We start from the raw sequence: 12,464 nt of genomic DNA on the forward strand, positions 1-12,464 counted from the left end.
TTGTGCAGAGAGAATTAGATTTGGGTGGGGTTTTACTTCAAAGTGAGATCTATGTTGCAGTGTAAAAATAAAGCAGTCAGTATTTACCCTGCACAGAAACAAAATAACTCACCCACATCTAATTCTCTCTGCACATGTTACATCTGCCCCACCTGCAGTGCACATAGTTTTGTCCATCTAAAAAGGAATTTGTCAGAAGGAGTGAACCAGAAGGGCCAATATGCTTTTATTAGTGTTCTCATCACCCTTAATTCTAACACTTCTTTAAGCTATGTTTACAACAGAGACTGAAAGCCTGAAAATGACAGACCTCTCAGGACCAAAAGACTGGTATTAGTCAGTGTTTCAGTGCCATATAGGGGGGCTAATCCAGGGATCAGGAGTATCCCAGGATTTGGCTCCAAAATGTCCGGGATTTCAATCCCAGGATTTGAGTATCCAATCTTGGAATTTCGGGATTAGACTGCGCATTCGCATTATAATGCGGTTGCTCCTGCCCCCGTAATGCGACCTGCACAGCGTGACAGAAAGGTCTCGCTGTGCAGGCTACACACCGCCGATCCTGACCTCACCTGCCCGCCGCACCGCATGCACTTTGATGCTCCTGCCTCATGCCCTGGCCGCCCGACAATGTAAGTAAATGTGTGCGGGGCGGCCGATGTAGGGGGGTGGGTGACTTTTTTTAAGTTTTAGATTAGGGACGCCAATCCCAGTATTTGAGCATTTGTCAATCCCAGAGCTCAGGATTGAAAAAACAATTAACCTGGGATTGGCATCCCTAGTCCCATATGATGAAGGACCCTTCAAATGGAGGTTGTTGCCCCTGACCCACCAGAGGAGTGACTAGCACATACACCGATATACCCTGAGGAAACTGCTGACTATAAGCGATGTTCTAAAATACAGGTGGTGAGTCTGAAGTGTAAATACTGCACACCTTTCCATGTTTTGCGATGATCAGGTTAAAATTTTTTTTTCTTTTTAAAGTCTTCCTAAAGCTGGCCATGCACCTAAAGATTTATGGTCCAATATGGCTGGTTGGATCAAAACTCTGGTAATATCTGAATGTCAGTTTGTCAGCATTATGAACGGTCATTTGCTCCCATAAATTACCAGATTATTGTTCAAACCATACCCAATAGCCAGATTGTACAACAAATCTTTAGGTATATAGCCAGCTTTACCTGAAAAAAAATCATTTTTTCGAAGGCTAGGGTAAACACTGGGACTAGGAGGTATTGTGGTTTAGGAGACAAAGGCCGCAAAGAATGAAATTCCAGCAGAGGCTCCCCCTTATATCTCACTTGCTTCCAAGTAGACTGGGAAAAGGAAAAAAGGAAAGAAGCATAACCGGCATACATACACAACCATAACCAGGCACACAGAACCATGACAAGTGCCAGACCAAAGACCCTCCACTAGCGCAAAATAGTGATCCATCATCGCTTCCGGGAAAAATCCATGTTTTTTTTCTATCAACCTAGGTGGACGCTGGAATGTCTAGACCGTGGGATGTCTTAAAAAGGAGAGGGAGTGAATGTTCTTGAGCTGCACTGAGGTCAGATTCCCAAAAGTGACATCTCCCCAGCTGAAATTGTCAAAGCTGTAGAATTTAATTAAGGTATTGATAGAATACCTCCTAACCACTTTGCAAAGCTGTGCCAGAGGGCCGCCACACAAGGTTAACACAGCCTAGTAGAATGGGCTTGGAAAAAACAGGAATGCAATCTTTGGATTAACATGAAAACTAGACACCACTTTAGGGCAGGGCTAGACAAACCCCGGGCGCCAGGTCACCATGGCGACCAGATTTTACTATCTGGCAACTAGATTCAGTGAGAGGTGGGGCCTGCCGCTTGTTGAGGTGGTAGGAAGCAGCGGCAATGTGTCCCTGCTCCTGCCTGCCTAAGCCGCGGATAGTAGACACACCTCCTCTCAGCAGGGATGAGCTCAGTCTCCAGCAGCAGGAAGCCATTGATGTCCGCCCCCCCCAGCTAATTGTAAGTATTGCTGGCTGGCCCGCCCCCCCTCAGCATACTCTGGAGATTCCGGACCTCCGCACCAACCCCTCCTCCCCCCTCCCAACCCGCACATTGCTCCGTCCGTCCTCACGAGGGTGTTAGCGCAGGAGCTGGTGTCAGTAACCGTCACTGCTCCAGCTCCTGCGGACGCCTATTTGAATCCCGCTCCCCTGCCCGCATAGCTGAGCGGACTGCTGCGGGTATCAACGTAGGAGCTGGTGTCAGTAACAGTCACTGCTCCAGCTCCTGTGCTGTCTGCAGGGGCCGGCTATTTGAATCCCGCTCCCCTACCTAGTGAGGGCACTGACTTTGTTAAACAGAGACCTCAGCGGGGCGATCCCCTCTGCTGGGACTGGCATCTGCAATGGCTGGCCACAGACAAGCAGTTTACTGCGGCATGGGGGACACACAGCCGGCTGTAAGTATTCTATATTTTAATGCAGCTTCGCCCACCAATCGGAGCTCGGGTGCCGACAGCCGGGGTCAGTGATTGGCTAACAAGCTGGCTCCATATTTCAGATGGCTGTCAGGCCAATTTCTGCTTCTCCCCTAACATAAGTTTGGAGCATCAGCACCAGGAGAGGGCGGGGTGGTGAGCATTACTGGTGCACTACATCTGTGTCACTGCTGGGGGCATTATGCACTGTATGTGTCACTGCAGGGGGATTATATTGGTGTCACTGCTGGGGGCATTATACACTATGATTCACTGCCGGGTGCATTATACAAGTGTCACTGCCGGGTGCATTATACGGGTGTGTATATGTGCATCAAGATTGTAAGCTTGCGAGCAAGGCCCTCCTACCTTTTGACTATCTGTAAATACCCAGTTTGTTTTATCACTGTCTCATTTGTAAAGCGCAACGGCATATGCTGCGCTATATAAGACACTGTTAATAAATAAATAAAATGCTGCAGAAATTATGGCTATGGCACTATTGGGATAATTATATCTGTGTCACTACTGGCAGCATGGCACTACTGGGGCAATATTACTGTATAATGTGCCCTGCCTTAAAAAAAAATGTGTGTATACTACCTGCTGCATAGCTGAGTTCAGCTCCGTCCTCATCAGGTGTCAGCACAAGAGCTGGTATTGTGACAATGAGCAGATTATTTTTTTTTTTTAAATGTGATATTTTGAAAAGGGACAATCGGGGTATATTTAATTTTTTTTTGGGAGGGGGGGGGGGGGGATTTATTTTGTCTGGCTCCTACACTTTTGTCCTGACTCCTAGATTTTAGAACAATTTGTCAAGCCCTGCTTTAGGGAGATCGTTAATCTGAGTATGGCATGATCCAAGCGGAACACCAGGAACGGGGATTTGTATGACAGACACACACACACATAGTACAATAACTATGTGAGTTGTAAAGGTGGAAAAACTGCACTAACAAAAAGGGGTAGAGTGACGCCTTGGCGGAGAACCTAGTACAGTAAATAGCCAAGGGGTTGGCGAGACAGGCAAAGAACCTTCTCTGATGCCCAGGAACCTGCAGAAATTACCCGTATGCAGCCTAAACCCAGGTAATCTAGAATAGAAGACTGAGGAGCCAGCTGGTGGTGATTGCTAACAGGCAGAGAGCCATTTACCTGTTCCCAAACGCTGGTGTGACAGAGGTCCACATACTGGCCATGATGAGAAGGTAAAAAATAAAAAGTAAAAGTAGTAAAACCGAGCTGCAAGCAGCCCTCCTCAAAAAAGCGCCCTTACTGTCAGGCACCAAGTAAAATAACAGCGCTTGGGAGATGATGGGGTATAAGTGGGGGCCGCTGTCTCAATATAAAGAGTTAATCTACTTTGTGACTATGTCTCCTAAGCCACCCAGTGTCCACCTAAGCTGAAAGTAAATCTGAAAACGCTTGATCCTCCAGTTTCAACCCAAAAATGGGTGTTGGATTTCTTTGATCAAATAATCATAGTGTGGGAAATTAGGGAATTAAATTTACGAGCCCTTACAGTTACTGTATATGGCTTTCTGACCCCATCAAAAGGGGTATACAGGGTGCAATATGAACCATAGATATTGACTATACTAGTTCATATCGCACCCTGTGCATAACACTTTGTGATGCCGATGGGCACCACCAAGGTATTGGACTATGTAGGCAGCTCAATTTTGACTAGAAAACATACAATCTATTTTTAGTATAGTCAAAATTACACAGTGTATATAGGCAATATCAGTGGTTCTAGCCATATACAGTATATCAGTCATAGCCAGAATCATACCGTGTGTATGCACCTTCAAAGCAAATCCATTTCCACCAGTTTTAATTACCTTTGCTCTGTGTTCCACATTAGCCTTCCTGTCAAGCAGCAAACTAACAACTTCAGTTCTTCCTTGGAAGCAGGCAAGCGTAAGAGCAGTGTTTCGATTAGTTTCAATCTGTGCATTGATGTCAGAGCCCATATCCAAAAGCAACTTAACAGCAGCGGTGTGACCATTCATTGCAGCCAACATAAGAGGAGATATACCCAACTTGCTACCAGTTCTGAAGAAGAAAACAAAGGACAAGCTTTATCAGTTAATAAGAAATGGCTATACGGAATCTGATGAGTCAGACACAGAGGATTCTATAAATTCCTAGATCAGCCTATATAAAAACACACAGAAATCAAAATGATCTACTAGGTACAAAATATCGGTACTCTTTACCTAGCACGGCGCCCGCGATTACAATCGCGGGCGTCGGGGGTAAAAAATCGCGGGCATCGCGGGTAAATCAAAAACGGGTGCGACGCGATGCCCGCGATTTTCCCATAGGGATCAATGTTAAAAGTCAGATTGGTCGCGATTTTAGCGTTAATTGGCTCAATGCCCGCGATTTTTACATAGGAAACAATGTTAAATGGGCCACAGAGCCCTAATAGTCCCCCTGAAGTGTGAAATGGCCCCCACAATTTTTAACGCCACCCCACGATCAACGTGAACCCGAAGCGTGGCGAGCGCAGCGAGCCCGCGAGGGACGGCGGTACGCGTCCTCCGACCTTTTCATACCCCCACTATCCACGTCGGCGTGGAGTTGAGAATAGAATAGTGTGGCGAGCGCAGCGAGCCACCGAGCCCGAAGCGTGGCGAGCCCCGCGAGGGGACGCGGATACCTTCACAGTTATACGCGTCCCCTCACGGGCTTCACAGGTGTCCGTGGCGACGCGGACACCTGTGAAGCCCGCGAGGGGACGCGTTTACCTGTGAAGGTATCCGCGTCCCCTCGCGGGGCTCGCTGCGCTCGCCACGCTTCGGGCTCGGTGGCTCGCTGCGCTCGCCACACTATTCTATTCTCAACTCCACGCCGACGTGGATAGTGGGGGTATGAAATGGTCGGAGGACGCGTACCGCCGCCCCTCGCGGGCTCGCTGCGCTCGCCACGCTTCGGGTTCACGTTGATCGTGGGGTGGCGTTAAAAATTGTGGGGGCCATTTCACACTTCAGGGGGACTATTAGGGCTCTGTGGCCCATTTAACATTGATTCCTATGTAAAAATCGCGACCAATCTGACTTTTAACACTAAAATCGCGACCAATCTGATTTTTAACATTGGTCCCTATGGGAAATCGCGGCCATCGCGGGCATCGCATCGCACCCGTTTTTTAGTGCATGCGATGGTCGCCGTGCTAGGTAAAGAGTACCAAAATATCTTAAAAACAAATTAACCAGAAATATATATAAAATTTTTTTAAGAGAACAAAAAAAAAAAAAAACATACCTTGAGTTTATTTCAGCACCTGCATTAAGCAAGATTTTGATGATATTGACATAACCACCGGAAGCAGCCAAACTTAGAGGAGTATAGTCGGAAACATTTCTATGCTCTTTGTTTGCACCACGAGCCAACAGCAACTCAACTACCTAAAAAAATATTAAAGTAGTTTAACACAAATTAGCAAATACAAGTACCATTTTTAGACTTACGAGTAAAATATGATTAGCATAAAAATTAAGTGAGTGAGCTAGGCCTTATGGAAACAAACTATGCCTTACTGAAACAACATCTCAAACACGTTATGGCTAGAGCCCATGAGGAGGTGTACATGAGAGGAAGATGCAGCACTAACAGAACATACCAGGGCTGGGCAATTGCGGCCCTCCAGATGTTGAGGAACTACACATCCCAGCATGCCTTGCAACAGTTTCAGCATGGCCACATAGCAAAACTAATGCAAAGCATCCTGGGATGTGTAGTTCCTCAACATCTGGAGGGCCGCAATTGCCCAGCCCTGCTCTTCACCCTTTGAGTGCCAACATTGCTGTGAGCGATCCTCAATATATCAGCGTCACTCACAGTAACTTTTTTTGGGTGCAATATTTAACAAAGCTTTGATTACTTGAATTGGCTGTATTTGTACTTATTTATACTAAAACAACAGTTGCTGTGAGTGACATTGGTATTTATAGTGGATATTTTGGGGGTCACCAACAGCAACGATATGGAAAGTACATATTTATTTCCATTTGGTACAGGGCTCTCCACTTCACCTCCCACAAAACAGCTCTAAGCCGCTATGATATGGGCTCCGCAAGACCATTAAAAGGTGTCCTGTGTGACATTTGCAGCAGACTCTCTAAGCCAGGGGTGGGGAACCTTTTTTGTGCCAAGGGCCAATTGTATGGGAAAAAAATCTTTTGGGGGGGGGGGCATATGTAAAAATGTCTCTTACAAATGGTCCTGCTGCAGCTGTTTCATGCTCCGGCGGCTGCCACTGAATAGGACTGACCGTCTCCGGCTGCTGTTGATTAAGAGGCATCTCACGAGAACTACTGACCTCTCGCAAGAATTCTCCTGTACTTGACTACCGGCAAGGCCCCCATGACTGAGGTTCCCCACCCCTGCTCTAAGCTCTGTAATTTGCGAGTTGGGACCCTCCATGGCTTGTTATAGTTTTTTTTCCAACACATCCCACAAATGTGCAATCTGATCAACATACGGGAATCTCTTCCCCATGTACACAACAGTCATGCACCTGGCCATCTACACAATGTATTAGAGGGGGAAAATCTGCGATGATTCAGACCAGGCCATATTTTTTTTATGTCCAGTCCTGACATTCATGTGCCCATTCTATGCTCTTTTGGCTGTGGACAAATGTCGGCAAAGTTGTCTGTCAAAACACTTTGCATCACAGATTGCTACATAGTTGCACTTTTCCATCATAGCTAGGATTTTTTTTTTTTTTTAACAATTTATGGTAAAGTAGCTCTGTGTCAAATCAGAAAAACTAGTCTTCGTTCTCCATGCATATAAATGAGCCATGGGCACCCATGACAACACTTGCCAGTTCACTGGTTACCACTCCCATGGCCACTGGATAGGGTCTATTGGTTCAGTCATTAATTCTATGGAACATTGAGCATTCCTGGCTTTTCTCAATATTAAAGGCTTTTATTTCAGCATTTCCCATATGGAGGTCCATCACAGCCTCATTAGGTTCACTTTTCAGCCCAAGCACTTCCTTTGAGCTGGGCCACAGCATTCAAAAGCTTCACTGTGGTGATGGCTGTCTTGTCAGATCTTACAACACAAAAGGTTGTTGTAATTGAATACATGGAGAATGTGGTCAAAGTAATTTAGGCAGATATTAATCTACATATCACCGGACATGTGCAACAGCCGGTGCCGGATGATTCCCATCGAGGGATGAAAAAAATCTGTGGCAAGTACATGGAGCCATTGTGCCCCCCCCTCAAAATCGTTCCGTGTGTGTACACACATTGAACGATTTGATACACTCCTGATTGATGTTGGATCGCTTCTGGCATTGTTCTGTGTATATGCACGGGTTACAAAAGTATCTCTAAAAGCTTTGATGTTCATCAGTCCGGGGTAAGACAAATGGTCTATAAATGGAGAAAGTTCAGCACTGTCGCTACTCTCCCTAGGAGTGGCCAGCCTGTAAAGATGACTGCAAAAGCACAGCACAGAATGCTCATTGAGGTGAAGAAGAATCCTAGAGCATCAGCTAAAGACTTACAGAAATCTCTGGCACATGCTAACATCTCTTTTGATGAATCTACGATATGCAAAACACAATGGAGTTCATTGGAGGACACAACGGAATGCTGTCCAAAAAACATTGCTGCACGTTTGACGCCTGGATGTCCCACAGCCCTACTTGCAAAATATTCTGTGGACAGATGAAACCAAAGTTGAGTTGTTTGAAAGGAACACACAACACTATGTGTGAAGTAAAAAAAAGGCACAGCACCCAACATCAAAAGCGTAGCCCAACTGTGAAGAATGGTGGAGGGGGGCATCATGGTTTGGGCCTAATTTGCTGCCTCTGGGCCTGGTCAGATTGCCATTATCAATGGAAAAATTAATTCCCAAGTTTATCAAGATATTTTGCAGGAGAACTTAAGGCCATCTGTCCACCAATTGAAGATAGACAAAAGATGGTTGAGGCAACAGGACAACGACCCAAAGCATAGAAGTAGATCAACAACAAAATGGCTTCAACAGAAAAAGATATGCCTTCTGGAAAGTCCTGACCTCAACCCAATTGAGATGCTGCGACATGACCTCCAGACAGCGATTAACACCAGACATCCCAAGAATATACCAAACTGAAACAGTTTTGTAAAAAGAGGAATGGTCCAAAATGCCTCCTGACCTTTGTGCAGGTCTGATATGAAACTATAGGAAATGTTTGGTTGAGGTTATTGCTGCCAAAGGGTCAACCAGTCACTAAATCAAAGGGTTCAACATACTTTGACCACAAACATGTTTACATGGTGTGTTAAAAAAAAACCCAGGAGAACATTGTGTGGTATTAGTTTAAGCAGACTGTCTATTGTTGTGACTTAGATGTTAACCAGAACACATCTTACGACCAATTTATGCAGAAATTCTATATGTACTGTATATGGTGGCCACAAGTCAAAAGTGTCATACCTCAAGGCCCTTTCTTCCATGAGGATATGGCTTGTCTACATTTGAAAGCATGGCTGTTGCTCTGACAGCACTTTTGCTCGCAATATCAAGTCCACAAGTCAGATTATGTAGCCTCAAAGACACAGGTATTCAATGCCACAGCGAGGGAGTTTTCTACGGCAAGGATGGCTTTTTTTTTTACAAGGAAAAGCCATCCTCGCCGTCAAACCATGTTGCCGTATTCAATGTTAGGGAGAAATCCTGATCCCCTAAAATGGCGAGGTACGCTGCAAATGCAGCAAGTCCGCTGCATTTTGTGGCTAGCCCTGCCATTTAAATGGGCACACTCACCATTTCCACCTCATTGAAAGGAATCGGCGAGTGAAGGGGAGGCAGTTGAATACTCTGATGGCAAGCTATCGGCACTGCTTACCATCAGAGCAATGAATAACCCTCCAAGTCTTCTTGATAACCACTGTATTTGGAAAGTGAGCAAACAATTGAGGTATTTCTTTTTCTATCATACTGATGGTGGACACTGGGACGTGGATGGAGCTTCAGTTACAAGCATCAAAGAGATTAGATTTATTAGAGTGCAGCCCAGGCTCCTCCTCGCCCCCTAAAGGCTTCAGTTTTTTCTTGGTGCCCTAAGGTACAAGTTATGCAAGGCACTGCTCTGTGCCCTGTACTGATTTTTTTCTTTCTTTTTACAACACTAGGAGACGATTTCAAGGACAATGTGGGCGTTCCCGATCGATGGGAATGACCAATCATTTAAAATATTCCATGCATCGTTAACTATGAGCGTACCCGCAGATAGTTAATAAAGGTCTATGATCTTTCCTGCATGTAGGAAGATCATAGCCCATTCTTTTGTGAACTGTATCAAATCGTTGTGTAAGCCTAATGAACGATTTAATACACCCATGAACGATGTCAGAACGCTTCCGGCATTATTCCATGTATATGCACATTTACAGTTCAGTGTAGATTGTGACTTTTTCTTAACATTAAGCTTTTTTTTTATTTAGATTTTTTTTTAGAACATGCAGGTGGATATATGAGAAATGTCTTTTATACACCCAAGCACCCTATGTACCACCTATGGCCAAGTGGATCCTTAATTTAGTACTTTGCCATAGTCTCACTCTCAACTTCAGCCTCTTTAGTCAGTGGAACCAAAATTATTCATCTGGAAAATTACTTTCGGTTTCTCCCATCATCAGTAAAAGGAATGGTGTCAGAGCTGATAGCTTTGTCTGGTAACCTCATATTACAAATCTAGGTTCTTCACATCAATCCTTTCTGGCTAAAACAGCAAAAAGTTAATTTCATCTCTATCAGGCAATGAATCCAGATTTATTGTGTGATAACTATGGTTCTGACTTTTATAATCGCTTGAAAGTAGTTACAGACTAACAAAATTCTATGCATTTAGTAATACCTTCTTGTACAAGATGGATTTTTTTTTATCTTCTGTTAAAACCATAAGAAAAGATAGCCTGTTATGAAAAAGTCTAATTTGTGATGAATCATTGCCAACATTCCCCAAGCCTATGTTTCTTTAAGTGCCCTGTTTAATAGCTGGTTACATCTTCTTACACGAGGTTGTAAGCACCTCCTGGGAGGTTCGGTGTGTAGCCTGAATGGAACAGAGTTGCTGATTGGTCACTTATCAATACCTTCACAGAATTTTGTGTGCAAGAAGTACTGTACTAGAGGTGGGCTAATTGGGGGCGGAGTCAGAAACCAACAAGTAATGTAGTTGTGTCCTGTTCCAGCACTTAATCCCTTTATACCACAAGGGACAGAATTGTCCCACAAATGGTTTCGGTGAGTCCAAAATTCCAAATCAAATCGGGGAAAGAATCTGATAGCTTGCTTTGTGCAAAACCATCAGCTGTTTCAGAAGCTTTAGTAAATATCCCACTGTAAAGTGAAAGTAAGCCTCTCCAGCTTCCCATACAAGTTTCTTCCTTGCTCCAAAGTTGAGTTTTGAAGGACAGTATATCTATTCTTATACAGATCTGTGTAAATATGGAGATTACACAACAGAGGGATTTTAATACTTTAGCAACCAGCATTTGGAGTTTGCAAATTTATTTTAAGAGTCTACAGGTTTATGTTGTGGAAACTAAATAAATATACTAAAAGCCACTAGTACAGGAGTTTTTTATTTATTTTTTATTGTGCCAGGGACATCTCAGGTAGACACAGGGTTAAGAGGGGGAACTGGTGGTGTGGACAAATTTTAAGGGTTTTTCTGTTTAGGAGGGAATTTAAAATGCCAACATTGGTGACCTTAAACAGATAAGCCATCATTGAGACAAATGCACAGTAGAATCAATGTCATTTTATTTTCATAAATAACAGTCACCGGAAACGCTGCTTGGTTACGAAACGCATTTGTGGTTAGAGGGGGAAATGTAATTTAGTTCAGCGCATTTAAATGTTTACTCATACCCTGCAGACAAGGGCGTATCTACCATAGATGCAGGGGATACAGCTGCTATTTGGCACTGTCTTACATGTCAAAATTAGCAGTTCTATACATTTGACACCATTGGATGGTATATAGGGGCCCTTACAAATGTTTGCTATGGGACCTACATTCATTTAGTTACGCCCCTGCTAGCAGATCTCCCTATATATTTATGGATTAAAAATCCTATAGACCAGGCATGTCCAACGTTGGCCCTCCAGATGTTGTGAAACTACATATCCCAGCATGCTTTACAATAGTTTTAGCATTCTCTAATAGCAAAACTGTGGCAAAGCATGCTGGGATGTGTAGTTTCACAACATCTGGAGGGCCAACGTTGGACATGCCTGCAATAGACCATTAGCTAGCAGACTCCCCATGCGTTTTCCGGTGTTATAGTTTTATTGTACTTTCCCTAGTTTGAGCCTCTGATAAGTATTATTCATGGCCTTACAGATGGTTTCTGCAAGCAATTCATTTACATCTAATCTGCTTCTACTTTTTGTGGGAAATCAATTAGCCGTGGTAATGTACAGTGGGCTAATTTAAGTAGTGTGGCTATTCAATTATTCCTGACAGCGGCATGCAGCTAACTAGAGTGACTTTCTTTGAGCCTAAGCAGTTCTAAAAAGCACCTCCCTAATTTAGTATGTGTACTTTGAACGAGTTAACCCATAAAATCGCAGAACATATTCTGAGATTTTATGGGTTAACGCCAGTTATAAGGCCAGAAATAAGGTCTGTAACCGAAAATCCCGGAAGTTAAACCCTGAGGTATCATCCTTTATCACCTCTGCTCAACGCATCTGATTGAATTCCCCGTTCTAAGTAATTTAGTTTTCTGTGAATGACCAATGTACTCACCTCTTGTCGGCCACCAGAGCACGCCAATGATAATGGTGTATCTTTGGTCCTCTCAGATTGAGCTTCAATGTCAGCACCATTGTCCAGCAAGATTTCCACCACACCAACATGACCAGCAGTGGCAGCCAAGATAAGTGGTGTAAAACCTAAAATACACAAACATTTTTACAATAGTGATTTTGTTTAAAGCATGGAGAAGTAAGCAATAAAAATGATATTGTGA

At 44.1% G+C, this 12,464-nt stretch overlaps 1 protein-coding gene across 7 annotated transcripts in view; it reads right to left on the reverse strand.

Moving 5' to 3' along the window:
* ANKRD17 (ankyrin repeat domain 17) overlaps positions 1-12,464 on the reverse strand; it is a 117,151-nt gene that overhangs the window by 27,761 nt on the left and 76,926 nt on the right. For all 7 annotated transcript variants that reach the window (XR_014471456.1, XM_083174721.1, XM_083174730.1 and 4 more), the window contains 3 exons: positions 12,242-12,387; positions 5,734-5,876; positions 4,305-4,518 (listed from right to left, as the gene is read on the reverse strand). Coding sequence is in view for 6 of the 7 variants with exons in the window: in XM_083174721.1 (XP_083030847.1) it covers positions 4,305-4,518; positions 5,734-5,876; positions 12,242-12,387 (503 nt within the window). In the remaining variant the exon portion in view is untranslated. The remainder of the gene's footprint in view (positions 1-4,304; positions 4,519-5,733; positions 5,877-12,241; positions 12,388-12,464) is intronic.

The sequence above is a fragment of the Crinia signifera genome, chromosome 1 (genome assembly GCF_055691185.1).
Source record: "Crinia signifera chromosome 1, ASM5569118v1, whole genome shotgun sequence".
NCBI classification, from domain to species: domain Eukaryota; kingdom Metazoa; phylum Chordata; class Amphibia; order Anura; family Myobatrachidae; genus Crinia; species Crinia signifera.